Consider the following 22,938-nt stretch of genomic DNA (forward strand, 5'->3'; position numbering starts at 1 on the left):
CAAAGCAGCACGGGGATGGATGTGTAATACCAGTAATTTTTTCAGGGGCTGCACTCCAAGTGAAAGAGAAAGCCAGAAAGTCCATTTCCCAGCACAAGGTACTCACTGTAAAGCTCTACAGGAGACACTGGCCTTGCTCACCGCAACTTAAAGCGGTCGTGGAGTTCACAGTTCTCCTCCAGTGAGCCCAACAGCAAAGCCTCACTGATCTGCTGGGTCAGTCTTGTTGGAACACAATGCTAAGTCTTCCTACAGGTTTCCTATGGTAACTAAAAGGAGTTCAAAATGAGGTCCACAAGTCTGACGTTACTTGCTTTCTCAAAAAGGAAAAATCAGTTCATAAATTTTGGGTTCTAATTTAGTCACCAAAATGTTTTTTAAAGTATGCTCAAAACCACCTCCCTAGTAGTAGTCAAACAACTAAAAACCCCTACCACACCAACAATCTAGCCCTAGCTGGAAAATTAAATGTGGAAAATCAGAAGTCTTGCTAAACATAACGTTATTTTCATGCATGTTGAACTATGCAAACAAACTGTGCAAGTTTGTGGAAGAATGGAGAACAACCTTGGTGTGAAATTAAAAAGTGAGTCGGAGGAGATACATTCCACGATGGACAATGGCTTATCTTTCATGATTTAAAACACAGCGATCTGATTACTGAATGATAGAAGAAAGATGCAGTTTTACTTAACAAAATTTTGTATCATGAACTAAAGGCAGGTTTCCATATAAAAGACCAAATTAATTTAATGAATTGTCTCTTTAAACAGATCCTTTCTTTAAGCAAATATGTTTTTGTATTAAACCACCCCACGTCCCAACACATATTCACAGGGAAAAAAGGACTGTTGACGTTTTAGATTTCCTAAAAGCACCATTTGTTATGACACAGCATTAACTTTTGTAAACAACAAAGCAGCACAAAACATGAAACCACTATCATGGACAAATGTCTAAAATAGGTTTTGATAAAAACCTGTAAATCATTTACATCAGCAATGAAGTGGGCTGTCCACATTTTATTCTTAGAATAATCTCATCTTTGGCAGAAGCTTAGCTGCAACCGTTATGCTGTTTATGAATAAGGCAAGATGGATTACAAGCACACAGGCTTTCCTTCTATTTGACTATTTAATTATGTAGCCATATGAAGACTCATTAATGTATTTTTAAAATGTTTTAAAGGTTGTTTCAGAGAATTTCTTTGTTCAAGAACTAATACCATACACCTCCACAAGTGCTCAGTGGGGAAATGTCCATTGTACGCAGACATTTCAGAGAAAGGGGGCTATTCCCTAAGCAGCACTGAAAAATCAGCGTTCATTTAGAAAAAGGCAGGAGCATACCTTCTGGCCAAGGAACAGACTTTTGGTGGACAGGACTGTGAAACCATCTGCAGGAGTCCCCTCTGTCGTACTGTCAGCGCTGGCTGATTTGCTCACTTCTCCCTGCTTCTTCTTCCAAAAATAAAGTTAGTTAGTTAACTCAACACTGGGAGAAAAACACTAAGATATATGACATGCCGTGAACGCTTACCAGGCAATAAAATGCCAGTACAAACACTGGCGTTTGGATTTTATCCTTTAGTCTAACTGAAATGACTGATTACAGCTGAAGGAATCAATAGGAAAAATGACCTCAACGTCTGCATATTTACATAAGCCTTTTCTTGCCTACGACAGTGCACACTCCAGACGACACTTGTCTTAAATGTTGCAGGAAAAAATATAAACAGCCCCAAACTTTTAACAGCTTTCTAATGGCTTGTGTGCACAAAGATAATCTGTTTATTTTTAAGTGTGCGCAGGCATTCATTCTAAGGTAAAAACTGACTTGTCAGAGAGCAAATGTTGCCTCTCTGAGAAGGGACCTGCTCCTAGATTTCACAAACTTATTTTTAGAAACACTGCTTTGAAATCTGGCTGTCCTTTGAGCCAGTGTCAGAACCATACAATGATTTTCTGCCTGCCTGTAGTAGAAAATGGGCTGAACAGTCTTCTCTGTCTTGTTTAACATCATCATCTTCCCCTATCTCCAGTAAAACTGTAGTGGGAGAAGGAGTTCACCTCAACCACCATTCCTTTTTTCAACTGTATTACTGAAGTAAAATGACAAGTTTCAGGAATGAATTGATTTACTGCATGAAAAACGAGAATTAGGAAGATTGTGAAAAGGATGTTTCATGAAGATAGTGAATCGACTGCTGCTGTTATAAACTCAATTGGTGCCAAAAATAATGTCATATTTTCAATAAAATCGCATATAAATATTTGGTGCCTCAGTAATATCTATACTGAAGCTAAAAAGCACACCTGGAATATAAAGCAAGCCACTGTTCTACTGTGCCTTTCCAAAGTATATAAACCAAATCAGTGGCTGAGCAACTAAAATGACTTTGATGCAAGGGTACCCTGCTGCTTCTAGAAGCTGTAACCATGCTTTACTTTACACAAATGTTTTGAAAATTAGATTTTCATGGGTCCTATTTCAATTCCCCAGGAGTTTACTATTAGCCAAATACCAATATAGTAAGCAGACAATACAGTTTATTGTGTGGAAGAAAAACAGAACCCCACAACAGACTTCCTGCTTTTGTAATCAAGCAGGAGAAAAAAATTCCAGATTTAGGGAAATTATTAGTGCATGGGTATTAGAAGCACTGCACTTTAAATGTCAGTTACTAAGTGTTTCAAAAGACAAAACTAAATTCAACAGTTCAGAAACCAAAAAAGTGAAACAATCAGAAGAGTGACCAAGGAAATGATAACAGAGACATACAGGACGAATACAGAAGCTTTGTTTGACAGGGAAGGCAGCTTTACACATGCACCCTCCATTTACTGTGAAATTCATGTACTTTTCTTCCTACTTTCATATCCTATTGCTTGACAGTAGTTGTTTCACAAAAAAAAAAATTATCATTAGATACACACACACCGATGAAAGATTCCCTACTCCACCAAACTGAAACTAAAAAAGCAATGTTCTTAGCCGAAAAAAAGAGATTGTTAGCTTCCTAGCTTAAGAAAATCACATTTTAGTCCTCTTGTTCTTCTTCCTCCATGCTTCATTTCGAATTAGTTTAATTTAGTACTGGGAATTAAAAACACCAAGTCTAAACATGGAAGAGTCTCACCTGTAACACACTGAGAAGAAGAGGACACTGGAGGGTCTTTAGCTCAGCCAAAGAAACTCTGTGTAGCTACAATACACTTTCTTCAATGCTGCAAGAAACTCAGCTCCCTGCTCTAGCAGAACTGCATCCTACTTCAGGAGTATTTCATCAAACCAGCTAAGAGGAACTTTATAGTAAACAGGAACAAAAAAGACATTAAAAAAAAATAAACAACTGAAAACCACTTGAAAACAGGACTCTGACATCCTAATGGCCGAGGACATTATTACCACACAAGTGACTTAGGCTGTTGTCTGACCTGAACATTTACAATTGCAAAATGCTGCTTTAGTGTGACTTCACTTCTGAAGAAAAATACCCAGATTCCCTGTTTCTTGCAGACACGCATCAACACTTGAACAACGTCCAAGCAAGTTCACTCTGCTTAGCTCAACACAGTTGCTACCTAAGATCTCGCTTGCTCACCAGGCAGGCACAACTAGTGCAGCCCCCATACACTCCTCTTCCACCTCTTGGTGCCTCCAGCCTGTGCTCACCTAACAACAGTTCTGTACAAAGAATGGAGTATTTACAGCTTGCCTGCTCATCTTGCAGACCTGTGCCGCTTCTGAGGGCTTTCAGACTTCCACTCGCACCAGGGAGAGGGCTGCACTCCTCCTGCTTATACTGCTACTGAAATCACTGCTGTTATCAACACATGGAACAGAAACTCTATCCTATGTGATGCTCCCTACAGCTGCTACTAGAAAGCTTGTTTGGCTTTAAAACAGACAGATTACTCTACCTTGGATTTTCTTGCCCCTTTCTTGCCACCTGTTTTCTTTGATACAGTTTTTTTCTGTGATGGAGACTTTGCCTTCTTTGCTGGAGGTGGAGTGATGATGGCTTCCAGTTTTCCTTTTGATCCCCTCTTCTTTGCCAGCAGCTCTGGGTGAATATTGGGTAACACTCCACCACTGGCTATGGTGACCCCTTTCAATAGCTAAGAAAAAAAAAGTTGTAGATGACAAACTCCAGCATTTACTCACCAATAAAATGGCATTTACTGCAAAGTTTGTACATTGCCTTGAGTTTTAACTGGTTCTCATATGCTTCCCAACACATTATCCTTGAAGAAGAGAGACATGAAATGTATGAAATAGAGTTGATCATGTACTATATTTTAACTATTAAGTGAATATGTATTCCTCTTGCATGTATGCTTGTTACTGTCAGTATCTCTTGGGCTCACACGAGATCTGTTTCTGTGAAGCCATGCAATGCAGACCACTACCCAGCTACTAGAAAACAGGACAGCTGCTGACCTGAGGGCTCTGCAGGACTCTGTGTGAGAGGGATGGGACCCCAAAGTCCATGGTACGCGACTGCGATGGGTACCATGCTCTGGAGCCAAAATACATCCCAACTGCTGAATTTTCTTGAAAGTGCATTTTTAAAACAGAGGGGTTTTTTCTTAAAAAAATTAACTTAAAATGTAACATTTATACAAATCTCTATACCTGGAAGTCTCTCTTCAACATCCCAATTGCTGAATTTTCTTGAAAGTGCGTTTTTAAAACAGAGGGGTTTTTTTCTTAAAAAAATTAACTTAAAATGTAACATTTATACAAATCTCTATACCTGGAAGTCTCTCTTCAAAAAAATCTTTATGTAGTTGAAGAAAAGCAGATCAATATTCAAAAGTGTGCAGTTCATTGAAGCCTTTAAAAGCAGAGGTGAAATATATCATGTTCTGTATTCAAAAGCACTTTAACCCATTTTTTATACATCTAACTGGGACTAATTCACTATTTGGGAGGATGCAAATGGTGACATCGAAGTCCCTCAGGTACTCCCACCTACTGATTCATGTTTACTGCTCCCCAGCCACAGCTCAGTGAGGCTCCAAGCTCACAAAGGGATGATGAATGGAAAATGTTTGCGCATTTCAGACAAAGCCAGGAGGAGGTTGGTTTAAGGATTTTTTTTTCCTGCTCCATCATGACACATTGGTTTGGAAAAAGTATCTTTTTTACAGCACCTCACACAAAGGTACATTAATCCCAGCCAGTGCTTCTGGCTACCTCACACCACTGTAATAATAATGCCCAAATATTTTTTAAACTGAGTTAAAGGTATCTTAAAATCTGCAAAGGACACAGACTTGCAAGAGTTGCAGAGCTCTTAATTCTGTGGTCAGAATGACAGGATTCAATGGGAACAGGACAGGTCCCACTGAGTCCTACGCTGCTTAAGGGAGGAAAAAAACCCCAAACAAACAGATTTTTTCCATGTCTCTGTAGTTTATGACAATGTCCCACTCCAACAAAAGTGGTTGTAATTGTACAAACAAATGTCATATTACATCTCCAGTGCATTTTTACACATTTTAAGGGTCCTGAAATACATAATTAAGCTGAGTGCTCTAGTTAGTTAGACAGGCAGTGTGCTAGGGAGTCAACGAGCTATTTCCTGGTGGGCTATTCAATAAGCAGAGGTCTTGACTTACAGTTCAGCTACATGGAAAGACAATTTAAAAAGCCCCAAAGGAAATCCTGGCCCTCACACGGTGGAGTTTTTTCTTACCTGATTTAATTCTTCATCATTTGCTACAGCCAACAGGATGTGTCTAGGAGTGACTCGACCCTTCTTGTTGTCCCTTGCTGCATTTCCAGCCAATTCAAGAATTTCCGCTGGGAATAAAGTAAGTCCCTTTTAATTACATTATGATCATTGAGAAAAATCAATGTGCTATTTAGCATACATGCAAAAAGATATCTGAATTACATCACGCAATTCCTAATTTCTGTAGAATGCCCTTAAACCTCTAACCCTGAAAGTATTACTTGCTTTGTATATGTCTAATCACTGAAGGGCGAACGCACACTTGAAGTCCTGTGGTCTAAACTATATTTACTATTTTGTCCTTTTAAAGCCATATCCTCAGGTTCTTTACTTTTCCATGTTCTTCTCAAGGCTACTGTGAGTTCACCTCCTAGGATCCATGTCCTATTAGCTGACGGAGTACAAGCTGTACAAATGCTATAGTTTTTGTCCTCAAACCTGTCATAAATGTGAGTACTGGCTTGCACCACTTCTACTTTTTTATAACTGGAAAAGATGCCATTCTCAGTTTCTCATTTTTAACACTACGGAAGCATGTAAGCACACATCCAAGTTAGAACACTAACAATACAAACTCTGCTGCTACAATGGCTTCATGATTTCTTTCTCTCTTTGAGAAGAAGTTTCTGTCTAGAAGAAGTAATTGATGAATCATATTTATTTGCTCCTAGTAAATTATTGCTTTAGATGAAATTTCCAAATGTGTTTAATAGCTGGGCATGTGATGGCTTTTATTGAAATTAGGAAAGATTGACTTGCTCCCCTGCAAGGATCTGTGAAGTGACAGGCTAGAGCATTACCTGCTAACTTGTCTATCTTCAAGTCAGCAAGACTTAGGCAAAGAACGCAATTAATTACAAGGAAGTCTGGGGAACAATTGAAAAAAATTACGTAATCTGTTGATCTGACTTTGCAAATACGTGCTATTGCTGCCTCCACTGTACCCAGCCTTCCATCTCCCTCTGTACAGACTATTTCACTATTGCTTTTGGTGTATTTCCTTTTGCAAACCTGGTAACATGTGGAGAAAAAGAGAAAAAAAGTAAATGAAAAATGCCCTTTTTCATCTATTACACACTAATATATTAAACTTTAACATCAGAATAGGTTTGAAATTGATTTCACATTTAACAACTGACTACACCATGAAAGCTCTCCCATAGGCTTGCTTCAGAGGCAAACAGAACTGAACTAAGACATTATTCTGGAAATGAAAAAGACTAAAATCAAAGCTCGCATGACCACATGCCTCTACCATAACACATAGTAAATCTTAAGTAATACTATACAGCACAGACTATGGCTTTTCATTAAGCTGAGTTTAACATGATTCTCCAATTATTTTTCATCTTAAGTCCCATAATAAGCTATTTATGACATCTACTGGAAAACCTGCAGCTGCTGCTGGATGTTCTACAGTTAAGTTTCATCAAGGATTTTGGTAGGCTTTCACTATTTTTGTGTTCTTCAAAGTGCACGATTAACTTTGTTACAGGGCGAGATAGAATATTAAGTCTAAGCCCCCAAAAGTAACTCAACATTTCATGCTGACAACAATTGCTTTAATTTATTTTTAAGGCAGGATTAGCAGGGTAAGGTCAACCTGACTACGCTTTCCACACCTCCAAAGAACTCAATTAAGCTGGCATAATCCTTTTCACATACTTCTCAAAAGCCACAGCGCGGACACGTGAGGTTCAGCTTGCATTCAGCACTGCGTACAGCCTCCCGTTGTGGCAGGAGACCCGCATCACCTTCCAAGGGACAGGCTGGGCTCTCGGTTACACCCCCTGCACTCCCGCCGAGCTCCGTGAGATTCTGTGTCACCATAATAACGCCAGCACCTCCACCTCTCCAGATCAGCAATTGTTTTGTTCGTATCTCAGACTTTATCATCAGCTGAAAAGCACGGGTAGGATTTGCCGCAAGCAGCAGAATACTTTTTGGTTTGCCTCTGTTTCCCTCACCTCCGCTCCTTTACTGCATCGGGCACTGCTAAACAGTTGGGCCGTGTTATTCTCTGCAATTGATCAGCATAACTATGCAGACAGGTCATTTTGTAACTAAAGAGTCTAAGAAAGTGTTATGCCTGTAAAGCACAGAGGAATGTTTTATTTGTTCCTCATAAAACTAAAATGTCTGCCTTGTACAGTGGAGAACTGTTCTTGAAAGTGCTAAGCCCTCTTCCTTGGACAGGAAACTCATTTTGAAATTACAGTTTTCTAATGGTCCTTTAGGGAAGTTGAGGTACCCCACTTCCTTTTCAGGAACAGAACGCTTTGCACTGGCGTTGAGGACCACAAAAGCAGAGCTCGGGGAGAGGGAGAGTGGAGGAGGAGGGCATGGAGGGTGGAATTTTTCTTCTGGCCTTCTCCTCGGCTCTCCAGTAACAATCCAGTATTGCTTGTGCACCAGGGAGAGCCACAGCACACAGAGCAGCAAAACGCGGCTACGCACACAAGCCTGGTCAAAGGAGGACTCTCCCCTATTTAAAAACAGAAGATTAGGAGGTATTCGAGCTGAAGCCAATACAGGCAACAACTTTTTTATTTAGCACTGACAGAGACAAACTTAATCCAAACCCAACAGATCAGAGCACTTATAAATGCTAGAAATGAAGACTTTCTGGATCCGGATCTGGAATACTTGCATGGATTTTGCTTGCAGCCAGCTTCACTTTCACATCTGTTTCATGCTACTTTAATTCTAAAGATTTAAATGGTGTTTCATCCATGTTTTAAACCAATTTTAAATTAGATTAAAATCCTGGTCTCTCTGTAAAGGAGCTGACTCAAATTTCCAGAATAATCACTCTGGATTTAGGTGTGGAGCTGGAAAGAGTAGTAGGTGGGAAAAGGTATTTAAAATTGAGATCGGATCTGAATCCTTAGGTCAGATCCATCTTTGGAAGTGCCATTCTACCAGGTTCAAAGGTTTGAGTCACTGAAGTGTTCTGTTTCATTACAGGTAATCTTCCAGCAGCGCAAACACACAGACATTCAAAAATCAACTCCTGCAACTGAACAGGGTCAGGAGAGAAAGCTTTGCTTGTACGAGTTGGGCAAAAGAAAGCGTTAAGAGCTTCCATGACATCAGGATTCACTCAGCTTCTATTTATCCAGCCAGAAGACCAAAACAAGAACATCTTACAAAAATGAGGCCTCACAAGAAGAATGTAAGTTGCATAATGTCTATTCCATTCCTTTCATATATTTACTCAAGACGTTTCCCCCAGAGAATAATTACACCACCACCACTCAGGCAAAAGGCAACTATGAGACACATTTTACAGGAGTACAGACACCAAAAAATCAACTGAAAAAAGCCAAACAAGTTATTCAATATTATAAGCTTTTAAAGGTATAATTCCTCAATTACTACATAGAGAAAACTTCGGTTAATGTGAAGAGATAGTCTTCATATGTGCACAAATGGCTTTTTCTGTGCTTTGAAACAATTTCAAACAAAAAAAGCAAAACATGTACTACTTTAACTTCAGACAGAAAACAAGCCAGCAAAAAACCTGTGAGAAGTATGTAATTTGGAAAGAAAAAAGTAGGCATGCCCTGTCAGCATGTGAAACATTCATGCCCTAGGAGCTTGACTATAACAAGAACACATCCATTTGATTTCAAATACATAGTTGTGATCAATGTTTTTCTTCTTTCCAGTCTTCTTTAAAGTAAATGGATAAAGTGGCAAGAGAAAGTCTTAAAAGTTAAGACATATTATCTTAACAATTAAATTCTTCTTTAAATGGTTTAAATTCTATTAAATTCTATTAAATTCTTATTTAATATTTATTGTTATTTAAATGATTTATTAATAGAATTAATGTAATAGAATTATGATTCGATGAAATGCAGTTCTCATTTCTATAAAATAAAACAATCCCCTGCAATGTTCAGAAGTAGGCGAACGGACATGGGTAGTGAGAACTGGTCTAAGCCCGCCTGCAACGTTTGAACCAAAACTGCTTTTCTTCTGCTGAGGTTTTTTTAAAGTTCAGTTAAATATTTTTAAAGAAGACAAGAAAACAGGTTGCACATCTTTGTACTTAAGCCTGAGATAAGACCACAGGAAAAGCTGTTCTCAAGGCATTTCCTACTCAAACACAACCAAAAAGTGTTAGAAGTCTCCACAGAAACCTCATCCTGAAGCAAGTTCCTCATCCTTTACTTGCAGAGACTCCAGCCTCCGGTCATCTCTCGGACATCCTGCTAACGTCCCAATTTCAGGTTTTGCATTTCCCTGTTTCACAGTGATACTGCTCTGCCTCAAACACTGTTGCTTTAGTATTTCACAACACTTGCAAATTTTGGAAGAAGAACTCAAAAAAGTAAGAGCAAAACAAAGCAGGCAAAGTAGCAACTGCAGACCTGAATGGAAACAAAAGCAAATGCATTCTTACCGCATGCCTGGAGAAAGCTCTAGTTCATTTATCCTCATTTCCAAACAAATTCTTACTGGTCATTACTGAATAAAACTCCTTTAAAGCCTAAATGACAAGGCCTTTAGCTTATCATGCATTCTGGGCACGAACATTTTCTAAATATAAATACTCAATTCAATCTGGTCTGAGTTCATCTCCAAAGTCTTTTTTTTCCTTCTTTTCTTGCTTTACACGTCAAGCTAACTCACTGCTTTTGCACTGAATCCCTTTGTCCACCTTCTCTTCAGGGAGATGAAATCATAGCTTTGAAAATTAAACTGTTAACAACTACCAGGTGACGTGTTGACACAAGGCCAATTTCTGAACATGTAAGTTCCAACAGGAACAAGCTTCTCAAAAATTTTGAAGCCTGTCCTCAAAAGAAAATTGAGAGCAATATCCAGAAATCAAAGAAAAATGAATGTTGCTACAATTCCACTGAGAAAATATGTATTTGCTACAAAGCCAACTACATGACAAGGAATCTGTTTATTGTCCTTTAAATTAATCATCCTTCCATCAGCATTTTATTGACTTCAGAATCATTTTACGTGAATCCGGAAGGTTTTAACCCAATCAACCCCAATCAACCAAGACTGCTCAGAGTTTCCTGCGTTCTTCTCTCCGTGTATTCCACCCAGTCCCCCTGGAATCTGCAGTTGTGAGGAAAGGTAGAATAATTTAACAGCACTTTTCCTCTTATCCATTCCAGTAAAACAGTTCTCAGCCTTGGTTCAAAGTCATGGAAATTTGATGCAGCGCAAATCAATTCAAGAAATTTTCCTGCTTTGAACAAGCCTTGATGAAACCTCAGCTCTCAACAGGGCAATCATTCTCTTAGGATACGATAAAAAAACCCCCAATCCTTCAGTCTTTAGTGTCTGAGCTGTATCAAAACTAGGCCCCTTAAAGGAGAAACTGTTAACTCTGCCAAGTTATTGTAAGGTTTGTATTTCTGTGAGGCAGATGACAGACTGCTGTTTACATAAAACTCAAGTTGAGGCCACAAAAGCCACTTCCACTTAGAGCCTTCTGATCTGACACACACTTCTTTTCAGCTCTTTTTCTACACTTCAATACCATCCGTTATTTTTTCTGTAAGTGATCCACTGTTATTTAACTTCCTAATAATTTAAATTTCTTGGTTTAATACTGATCTGTAAAAGGTATATGAATACACTTTTCAGAGAAACCTGAAAATAAGTTTAATCTCAAACGTTATTTATTACAACAGTTACAGCCCAGATACTAATTTAAAAAGCAATAGCTTATTCCTTCTCCACTGACTTAAAGAATCCTGAGCTAACTCCAATTATCCTTTTTTAATTTTCAGTGAAGCTTCCTCTACCTAGCAGTTCACACTCTGCTGTTATCCCTAACAGTTTAGATATGTTTTAGATATGCACTCAGACATGATTAATATAACTGCTGCCAGACGTTAACTGATCGAGTGCAGCACGTACGCTTTGGTCTGGCTGTTACAGACTACGGCAGACTGCTCGTGTCCTAAGACTTGATCCTAGCATAGTCTCTGACCTTTGCAAGCACGTGTCAGGAACTCAGCTTTCCAGATATTCAGGAAGTCAAGCGGCTGATGCCAATCACCTACTGAAACTCAGTGAGCATTAATAACGTTATTTATGAAAGAAAAAGAGAAGACTTCATATTGGACTTTTGGATTTTACTGAAGTGACTGCTAACCCTGGAAGAAGAAATGGGTATGTGTACCAAGGGTGTATATATCCATACCCCTGCAAAGAGGGACAAGGCATACAAGTCAGTGTCGAAGACTTTACTAACCAGTGACCGAAGCCAGTGCAATCCATATGTGCTGTGCTCTCATTTCTGCAGAACAGTCACTTAAATGTGATCTGGCAGATGGTGATAATGGTTTTACTAGGTACTGCCTCTGACAGTGAGGGAATTGAGATTCAATGTTTATTACTGAAAATGTTATGACTCACTAAATTGCTGTTATCTCAGAGTCTTTCCCCCACATCAAGGCTTTTTGTGTCAAGATAGGAATGGAAGCCAGAATAAATAAGAGTATCTGCAGACAAATACAACTGGTTTTATTTACAAGAAAAATATTTACAAATATGTTTCCCCATTACTTTACAGAAGCAGCATAGGAGTGACTACACAGCATGTTCAACACCGGGGCTTTTTGTTGTTGGGGGTTTCTTTGGGTTTTTTGGTTTGGTTTGGTTTTTGTTTTTTAAAATCTATGTCTGGAGAACAAAACATGTTAAAAATTCTATTATTTAGGGTGTCGTGCAGTAGGTGAACATACAGACTAGCTGTAACTCCACCAGAGGAAAACAATACACCTAGTCTTATGCTCTGTCCCCAGCCAGGGTCCAGGAGCAGATGCTCAGCAGGATTAAAGGAACAGCAAAATTAAAACTCTATTTTCCCAGAACATTCCCTCTGATACCAGCCATGTGCAGCTTAGTGCTTTTCCAACTTAGAAATGTCATCTTTGTGTTTAGTCCCCCAGTGGATTTTATTTCTGTCGATGTGTCCAATTGTTTTCTGAAATCATTCAGAATGGTTTGGTATCTTTTTTTGGTATCCACAACATCTCGCAGTAACAAGCCTCCCTACATCACAGACGTTTTTGCAATTTGGAGGAAAAGCACCTCCTGTTTGTCTTAAAGATCTGGTATTTCACTGTATAGCCCCTACATTCATTTTTCCACAATGAAGTTTATATTGATGATAGAGCATTTAATCTGCCTGCATGTAAGAATCCACATGGAATTTCATCCTTGAAAGAAATTCAGGGATAAGTGTACTGTGGAAAACAGACTGAAGACCAAACACAGAACAGGATCAGAACTCAGTCATTCTTAAAAAATAAGCACGCTTAAAATACTTGATGTAAGAGCTTCTAAAGTTTTAAAACTCTGACGAAAGAAACTGTTTGCTAAATATTGCATGCTACTCTAGAAAAGTAGGATGTCTCTCTCCTTTCTAGCTGTGTGTCTTACAGAAGTCAGTCCCCAGAACAAAGGGCCAAAGAAAAGTTCTAAGGTTTTTCTTGAGAACAAGAGATACAAGTTAAGACAAAGATAAGGGTAGGAAAAAAAAATTGTGTAGCAAAATCAGCCATATTTTTGTTTTACACTTCACCTAAACTTCGTTCTCCAAAACAAAGGCTGACACCAATATTAAACAGCAATTTATAGCAGAAGTCATTATTTTGTTGCAGCTTAGCCAAATAAATAGATGTAATGACTGTTACTAGAGTAAAAAGTAATTCTGGATCTAAGGACATTAAAATAACTAAAATTTAACATTTTCACAGGAGAAGGTAATTCAGTGACCACAATGTAAGAAAGAAACCAACCCAGTCCAGCATTTTGTCATCACCTCGATATAACAGGTGTCACAATGCAAATTCTGATGTATATTTACTCCTTGGAAATAAGTGTCTGTATGGACGTATAACTATGCACTGTTAGAGCTTTTATGATGAGAAAATGCTTTCACTTTTGTTGCTTTTCATCAAACCTGATCTGGGTAGCTTTGAGAATGTATTAGGACCCTAACTGTATAATTCTGTATCAACTTAGCTTTTGTAACTCGGAGTTCCATTGAAGTTCATGGGACTGCAAGTTGCGACGGGCACAAATGTGTTTACAGGGCTGAAGCCAAGGAAAAGCTTATCAGTGAAAGAAAGCTCTTCATTTACAGCAGATCAACTCATGCCTTTGTAAGTTCAGAAAGTTGGTCATGCAATTGATAAGAATGCAAAGTTTTACATCTAAAGATGCATTTCTTACAAATACAGCAGTTTCAAATTGTGACAGCCTCCCTTCTGTGAAGGGAATGACACAAGTCTTACATAAAGGACGAATGTTACAAAGGAGCTTTGCTATGATGGTATTTTCAAAAGATCTCTGCTTGTGAGGCTACTGCCATAAACAACCCTGCTGTTTTAGGTCCAGTGTTAATCCATATTAAAAACACATTGGATCTGAAGAGGCAGTTTCATGCTTGCTCAAGGCATGGGTCCTACAAGCCCCTAATTTATTTTAAACCTCTTGTGGGACACAGTTTGTGGCACACCATAACAGGGATTAGTGCTTCTAACACTGCCTGCTTAAATAGAAGAAATGTGTTTTGGTAGTGAATGGATGCTTCAACAGTATCAAAAAGATACTGTCAATTAATTCTCTTCTTAAATTTCATTAGTCTCTAAGGACCATTATTGATGGTATTCTCAGAATGCTCAGAACACGAATCTGCTTCTAACCCAGTGCTTTTTGACTGAGGGCCTCCAAGCAGAAGTTCAGCAGTACATCTGCTTTGACAAACAGGGCAAATCATTGTTTTCCTCTGCGACCCTGTAAAAATTTTCAGCAGCAAGCAGGACACAAGAGGTGAACAGCAGTTCAAGTTGATCAGCTTGCACATCGGAAAGTGAGCAGTTAAACTTACTGCATTCAGGAAGGACTTTCATTTTGCAGCCAATCAGCAACTGGCTTAAGAAAGTCTTCCACATTGAAAATTAATCAAGATGAAAACGCAACAAACTGAGCTTCAGCACATGAACCTCCATTAAGTGATTCTGGTGACACCAGAAAGCCCGAAGACAAAAACTCAGGTAAGCACCAGGATGCCCCAGATGCAATTCTAACTGTGGGATCCAAGAGGTGCTTATTTTACATTTTAACGAAATACCTGATCCACTGTGTACAGCGGACAATAAAAATCCAGTTGAGAAAAAATGATCTAATGGAGAAAACAGACATTTAACATTTTCCTCTACATTACCTCAGTATGTACAGAACTAATAAATCAAAGTCTCATTTCTTCTGTATTCCTGTTCTCCTGCTGTTTTATAAACTTCTCCTTCTCCTCATTTGCCATGACATTTTGGCAATTGAAAATTATTTACAATGCAGAGAAGATGATGGGGTCAGAGGGAACAGAAATCACTTGCAGGCCTGGTTCTTGCTGCCTTTAAATATGCTCAAGAGATTTCTATTTTTTTGTTAAAGTCAAAGAAGTATCTTTTTCATTTGGTAAAAAGAGTTTGGACTGTGTTGTAACTTGTGCAAGTGATACATCTGAGGTGAACACATCTGATTACAGTTCAGACAAATACAAACCACACAACTTCATCTGAGTGTCTGCAATGCCCCAATGAAGTCTGTGACCGCCCTCCTGACTGACCTAGGCTGCAGTGGCTTGCTTGGGTTTTTTTGTGTGTGTGTTTTGGTTTTTGATTTTTTGCTTCATTTTTTGTTGGTTTTTTGTTTGTTTGTTTGTTTTGTTTTACCATAAACTGATACTGATCCACTACTTTGCAGAGAAAATACGGAATGGACCGCAGTTTTCTGAAGTATACATTAGGGAAGATAAAAACGCAATGAACCATTGTAAAACAAGTGCCACAACAAGGAAAGAAGACAAAAGGAAATTACTAAAACTGAACTTGTTGCCAGCTTAAAGCAGTTGATAATGCTTAAAGTTAGTTCTGCAGCACAAGCAGAAGTTTACTGAATATTCTGACTGCTCCCTGCAAAACAGGCAACGCTGCATGAACTGCTACTGCAAAGAGGAAAAAGAAATAACAATCACACTTTACAGTTCTTCAGCAGCCACACTGTTGCTCCAGAGTAAAGAAAGGCAGTATATCCACCTGCTTCAATACCAGTAAGAGTCAAAGGTACTTTCTGCACGTTCACCCATGACCACACACTTGCATGATATTTACATTACACATTTTTTCCTTAGATTAAATGCAGGAAAGTATAAGCAGCTGGTATGCTTAAGAAACTAAACTGCATACACTGGGTGTGCTGATGAGAGACTTATTTTATATTACTCATAGGTAACAAGAACTTCTATTGAATAAGTAAGAAAAGGAGAATACTCACTGTCCAACCTGTTTATATATTAAGTATACTGAAATGTAAGATAAGGAAAAACACTTTATTAGCTGGAAAACAGAAAATAATTGTACATCTAATAATATGTTTTTATTATTATTATTGAAATTCCTACAACAGGCAACAGAAGAAAGATGTATTCCAGCCAGCCGCTGTAGAAGTTGTCAGAAGCCAAGAGACTGAAAAACAGCACAGCAGACACAGCTCTTAGTTCACAGCAGCTGAAGCAGCCAAATTTCTGTGCACTAAAACAGTGCATGTTCCTGCTAGTGGAGCTGTACTGTTGTATAAACATGCTAATACAAAAGCATGAGAACATAAATGTCATTTGAAAAGGACTTCATTGGGCACAGATTGAAGAAAAAATTAAACTACGAATGGGCCCATACGCTACAAGAAATTACACAATGCGTATTTATACTGTTTGGTGAGTAGCAGCACATACCCGGTAACAGTAAGTTACCTTCAAAGTACAAAGCTAATAAAGTCATAACTACAGATGGATCCAGAACAGAACTCCACACCTGAACAGCTGGAAGCATTATGGAAGTTCATATCTCAAACTGAACCGAACCAAAATCGCAGATCTGAGCACATTATGGCCAGCAAAGGCCAGCAAAATTTAGCACCTCATCTTCTAAAGGACTAAAGTCAGTGCCATATTCTGCACACACATGAACTAGTTTTCAAACCTTAATAGGTTTCCTTTCTACTAGGTCACGTCTCTGTCGTTTCCCCTCCTGGTCTTTTCTGAAGTTCTTCTTTCCTACAACTGCTTTTGATATTTCATGTTTCTCCTCTCCTTCCTGGATGCACAGCATTGCTTTTTTGAGTTAGCCAATTTATTAGCATGTCACTTCACATGGTCTCCTTCCCGTTATGTCACGATCCTGCTTTTATTTTGAAATGGTTGAAACACTTTGATTTAGCCTCAGATCATGCTGACATAGGCATCTTTAAAAAGTCTCCTGGAGAAAAGTCAGGACATCTTTGGTTTCGTGAAGTCATAACTGCCGAGAGGTAAAAAGAACACAAACCAAAAATCACCAAGCATCCCATTTCAAGGGAGTCTTTCTGAATCATACTGAAAAGGATGAATGATCTGAAGTTCAGAAAACATATTGAGCATTAAAGGCTAAAAAAATGACACAATACAGAGTATGAAAAACTTACAGAAAGAGAAGCGGAAAAAAACCCCACCGGACCAAAGCACTCCTAAAACTATTACTAACTCAGTAAGGAAGGAAAAGAGTATCGGCTTTTGAGATGCATCTGTGTATAAGAATGAGAGAAAATCCTGATAATCACGGTACTAGGACTAGCTACCTAGCCTTCAGAGGAGAGAAAAAAACTAAAACCAGCTTCAAAATATTTAAAGGGAGAAAAAGAGAAGGTTCTTTCCCCCTTAGCTCCCCTTCCCTCCTCCCTTTTTTCTTTTTCCTAAAGAAGCTATGTGTGCCAATTTTTTTGGTGAGGTTTTTGTTGTTGCTGTTAATCACCTCAGACAGTTTCCCAGGATGCACAGCAGTTAGAAACACCTTTATTTCCCCAGCCTATTCTTAGCTGCCTAAATCATCAGTGCCTCAGTAAACACTTTAAATCAAACAGTTAACCAATAACATGTGCTGCTCATTAGCAATGCCTTAAGCTCACCTGTATTGTTCTGTTTCTTTAAAAGAGCAGCATTCAAAGCACCCTTCACCCTAAGAAGCATTTTATTTGAGTTGTTATTGCTGTAAGCAGGAACTCAGCTGAAGGAAATGTTACTTTTTTAAGGCCATCTATGAAATTTAAAAGCATTCTTTTAAAGAAAAGGCCCAAATAAAGAAAACTATGAACATGAAGTGAAGAAAGAAAAAAGATATTTGATGGGTACGAAAATTCAGTAATGTAATATGAAAACCTTACAGGACACAAGTACCAGTCTTCATCTTCAAGGGAAAAAGAAAAAAAAAATCAGCGTATTTCTGATCTTCAATGTCAACACTCATTATAAGGTTTAGCTAAAATTGATAGTCTGAGGAGTCAGGTTACTTTGGGTTTAAATACTCGCAGTCAAGTTAAACCACCCTCTTTGCTACTTTGTGCTTAAGTCAAAGAAAGAATGAACCATTTCTCCTCCTCAGAGACTCAGCACACCGTTACAGCCTAAAGGCTACCGCCCCTTGGAACACTGGAATCTGCTGCAACAAGAACACTGACACAAGCAGATGCATTGTAAAAAGAAACACTGCTAGGAGAAATGAGATCCAATTCAAGCTTTTCCTTATTCATGCTATCAGAAGCAGCCTCCAAACACTAATCCATCTAGCACTTGTGCTTTTCACTAGATCCCTAGCCTACAGGTATATGCTTGTAAGTCAATCTGGCCATGCAAATGTGAGTAAACTGGTGGCTTATTCTTACTCATCTTCTAAAATGTATTTCATTTTAAGCAAACCAAGATTGTAAAAAGCCCATATGTAGATGCTATTACAGTTGGGGTTAATTTCCCACTAGAAGACTACTTTTGTAATGTAGTTTGTGGGGTACACTTGCAACACTCTGAGCCTTGTTTGAGAGGAGAACTGCTATGTAAAGATCTTTACTTGCATGTCTAGTTGATTACGTCTTTGGGCAAAGCATTTTCTTCCTTTGAAGCTTCTTTCAAAATGGAGGAAAAATAATACTTCTGTCCTCTACGGTATTGAGAGGATGAGATAATTAATTAAGGTGTTCTCATTCTGATGTAATAACAGGAAGAAAGGACTATAAATGTAAGCAAATAAGCTCTGTTGATCCGGGGCAGATGAACAGAGTGTGCATTTATACACAGACTTAACCAAACAAATTGCAAACAGCATATGTAGTCTCAAAAATAATCTGCAAATTGAACAAAAATGTTTAAGCAATGCTGTAAGCAACCTCAGCCCTGTGTAAACACTAGGAAGCTCTCTATTTAGAAGGAATGTATATGCTTAACAATTATAACCCAAACAAAGCCATCAAGCACAAAATTGGAGCAGGCAGGACTGCACCACTGAAGGCACAATCCATACACACTGATGTTAGTAAGAATTCTTCTGACTGCCTACGTGGAAGAAGAGCGTTTACAACAGGTCAAAGCAACTCCAGTGCTGGAATGCAGAAAAGCCATCAAAGCTGTGAGGCAGGGGTGAGGGTACCTTGATTTTGGCTTATAAATGTGATCAGCATAGCACTTACTTCAGCTACAACATTTTTAGTCATCTATAAATCAGAGGATACTTTTCATTGACTTCTGCGCAAATTCAGTTTGTATCATTACATTCACTGCTGCTATTTCACATCATTCAGCAAAACCTACCAGTCAGATATTCCAGCACAGCAGCCATGTACACTGGAGCACCAACACCAATTCTGTACTTCGGGTGGCCTTTCTTAATGTAACGTAGCATTCTTCCAACAGGAAAAATGACCCCAGCCTTTGCAGATCGGGAAGTCTTGGTTGACTTCTTCTTTCCACCCCTGCTGGACATTTTGTCTGCACTGGGTCTGGAACAGTACTCTATATATTAGGAATAAAAATAAAAGGTTATCAATAATGACTGATGCTGTAATACCATACACTGAATTTCAAGATGGATCACTATTTTGGAGTAGGCAATGCATTAGGGTGCCTAAAACATACAGACAAGTTGTCTTTTTAGAGTACATTAAAAACCCTAAAGTAATTTAACACAGAATATTTACTTGCCATTATAATATTGACATGATCTTATACGGTAAATATACAAGCCAGGGAAATTATTTAATTTAAATTTGCTTTGGAATTACTTTTCTGAAATTCCTAACAGATTAAACCCAGCACCATTAATGAAACAAAGTGTGATAACTACCCAATGTAAGATGGCGCTTTTGCATTAAAGCAGATGAAGCTTTCTGCAAGGAGGCTGACACAACCCTCTGCTCCCTAGCAAAAACTCTTGATTGGGTATTTCAACGACCTTGGTAAGACTGTTACACTCATGAGTAACTATGTTTCTAATGAGGAAAAACTGCAGCCCTTACAGATCTCACCTTCCTTAAAGAAACAGATTTTCAAAGATGTGTGAATTTACAATATAAAGGCCTATGCATGGCAAAATACATCTCCTGTACAGTAAAGGTTCTATTTTGAGGAAGATCTGAAATGAACCCCTTGAGATTTGAACCTACCACAAACCAGGTATCTCCACATCGAAGACTGTATCACTTCAACAAGCCTTCTGGAAATCTGACAAACTTCATTCTGCCACCTTTCCTTAACGTACCAGTGGCCTAAACACCCAGCAGATATCTGACAGCTGTATCTCAGTTTATCTCAGTGAAGAAACCTACTGCTGATACAGCTGTCAAACATATTTTTTTCACTCTTTGATTTCTGCTCAGGCTGTAAATAGAAGCTGACAAATCCAAAGAGGCGGAGGGTTTGCAGGCTCTCAAGGTATCCTTGAAGGTTTAGGCAATGCACTGGGTTTTGATGTTAATTCAGAGGAAAGGAGACTGCCCCCATCTCCTCCTCGCTCCCTCCTGGAAACCAGCAGGATGCATTGGCGATACACACACCTCTGTGCATCCCAGCTCTTTCCTCAGCCGCACAAATCTTACAAATGCAAGTTTGCTGGTGTGTTTACGTACTTCACAATGAAACCTCTGTAAGCCTGCTTCCCATCACACCAGTTCTCTGCTTCCCTTTTTGCTTTTCTCTCGTTTACTCTTAATTCTGTCCTTGCCCTTATGAACCCAACATATTTGCCTTAGTCTGAATCCACAGTGATTGAGCGAGCTCAAAATTAGGCAAAACAGGCTCACCAGCCCCACTTCTAAGTTTTGCAACTTCTGTTCTGTGCTGACATGTCCTGCAGTCTTTCAAATCCCAGTGAGTCACTGAGATTCAAACTACGTAACTATCAAATGAAGACCACTCAGGACAACTAAAGAAACATAAGTATCAAACTTTTCTTCTCCTTTCCACTTCCACACTCCATTCATCAGAGAGTCTATACTTGCACAACTCCTTAAGTATAACAAAAACAACAGGCTTACTGCTTGTTAAAGGTAAACAAAATCATCCCATCTTAGTAGCCCAGATGAAAGCCACACTACATTTATGAAACTGACACCAAAAAAAACCAGTCAGGAAACTCTGGAAGGAGAAAGCTATCAAAAGGGCTCCTTTTCCCTTCCTCTGCTGTGAGCTAAGCTCTGTAACAACTACTGTACTGAAAAAAAGGACAAAAGCCAATTTTCTTGCCTAACTGGAGCTCACAACTGATTTCAAAAATCTTCAATTTAATTGCATTTTGTCATCTAGTTGGCTCTGTATTTGTTAGCAGGAAGGCTGGGTGTGGCTTTCAGTTGGCTATGGACTTTCTGCCATAAACTATTTTCATAGTTCATAATTCATTTTCTTCAATACTACAGATTTTTAATCTCACAAATGTTAAGAAATTCACTGAACCAAACACCTGGGCAAGCAGGCATGAGAAATACCTATGCTTCTAGCTTCCCCCGTAATTCCTTTGTTTCATAACTGAATCAGTGTTGGCAACTATCTCACTGATAAGTGAATGATGAAAAACAATTTTCCTAGGGAAAACCTGCAAGTCTTAAGCAGTAAATGTCTATTTATCATTTGGCTTATGAGTTTATAGGACAGTCAGAATAGCTAGAAGAGAATACGAAAATCCTTATTTTCTGATTTATTTTTTGTCTTTGGGGGAGTGTCATCTAACCATCAGCTGCTGTAACATTTGGATCAAAGTATGAGTACAGCACAGAGCAAAAACGAATTACTGCCAAAGAGGCTTTGAAGGAGCTGGAGTAAATACGGCTCACGCAATCTAAAGCTCCAAACAGCAGACACACATCAATGGCCATGCTGTAGCTGGTAACAGAAAGAGATTAAAGAGCACTGCCCTTTCATTTTTAGTTCCAAGAAAAGGACTATTCATAGACAAATAAGGGAAGTGGTTCCTTCATATGCTGAAACAGATGTGTCCTGTGTATCACTGTCTCAGGATACATATCATCTATCCAAAGCGATGCCAAGTTTGTTGTTAACATACTGTCAATTGCCATCGGTCATGCTGAACCAACCTCCCTTGTATCACCCTTGAGCAAAACATTTCGTTTCCAACCTCTTTCATCTGCTGTTCAGAAGATTTTCTTCCCTTTAACTTACTATTTTCTACTGAATACCTCTGAGCCTCCTGTTCTCTGCAGCTATCTAACACCTACCCATATATAAAATGGTGGTGGTTTCTTGTTTGTTTTTGATTTTGTTTTTTCTTTCATAATAAGCTTATTTTATCACTCCTGCAAACTCTAGAGGTTAATTTCCCCCTTTATTTTACACTCCCAGGCACATTTCTCATTAATATTTAGGATAACCCCGGACCTGTCTTGACAATGAACCTGATCCTGTCATACTGTACCTTAAAGAGCTTTCTAGCTCTAAGTTTATTTGTGAGGAAAAACTTTGCCTGAACCAGAAGAGCAGGGGGCTTGCAAACTGGAAAAAGCAGTAACTTCTGGAACTTTTAGTATCAAGGTGCAATGCAATAGAGTTTCAGAATTCCTGTCTCAAGGATCCCACTCCTACAACATGCAGTGAATCACTGTATCTTTAGATGTTAGGGGCGGTGGGAGGAAAATTCCAATTAAATGCCACTTTTAATTTTGCCAACCATGTAATTTGGAAGGGGAAAAAGATAGCCTGACATGGAAGACTTTTTTTCTGGCTCAATTATGGATTCAGGATCACCACTTTGCAGAACCTGTTTGCCCAGCCTTTGAGCTGAGGGATGGCCCAACAAGCTCTCAACATCCCTTCTCTACTTCTAGTTCTCCACAGCAAA

At 38.8% G+C, this 22,938-nt stretch overlaps 1 protein-coding gene across 6 annotated transcripts in view; it reads right to left on the reverse strand.

The window, feature by feature from the left end:
* LOC104547221 (core histone macro-H2A.1) overlaps window positions 1–19,598 on the reverse strand; it is a 38,154-nt gene extending 18,556 nt beyond the window's left edge. For 2 of the 6 annotated variants that reach the window (XM_010192824.1, XM_010192822.1), the window contains exons 1-4: window positions 19,404–19,598; window positions 5,705–5,811; window positions 3,924–4,121; window positions 1,350–1,460 (exon numbers count right to left, since the gene is read on the reverse strand). In XM_010192824.1, the coding sequence (XP_010191126.1) occupies window positions 1,350–1,460; window positions 3,924–4,121; window positions 5,705–5,811; window positions 19,404–19,575 (588 nt within the window). In that variant the 5' untranslated portion in view covers window positions 19,576–19,598. Of the gene's footprint in view, window positions 1–1,349; window positions 1,461–3,037; window positions 3,062–3,918; window positions 4,122–5,704; window positions 5,812–19,403 lie in introns of all 6 variants that reach the window. The other 4 variants (XM_010192826.1, XM_010192823.1, XM_010192821.1 and 1 more) reach the window with 3 other exon arrangements.
* Between the last annotated feature and the right edge of the window lie 3,340 nt (window positions 19,599–22,938).

This window comes from Mesitornis unicolor, unplaced genomic scaffold (assembly GCF_000695765.1).
Source record: "Mesitornis unicolor isolate BGI_N332 unplaced genomic scaffold, ASM69576v1 scaffold9979, whole genome shotgun sequence".
Lineage (NCBI taxonomy): Eukaryota > Metazoa > Chordata > Aves > Mesitornithiformes > Mesitornithidae > Mesitornis > Mesitornis unicolor.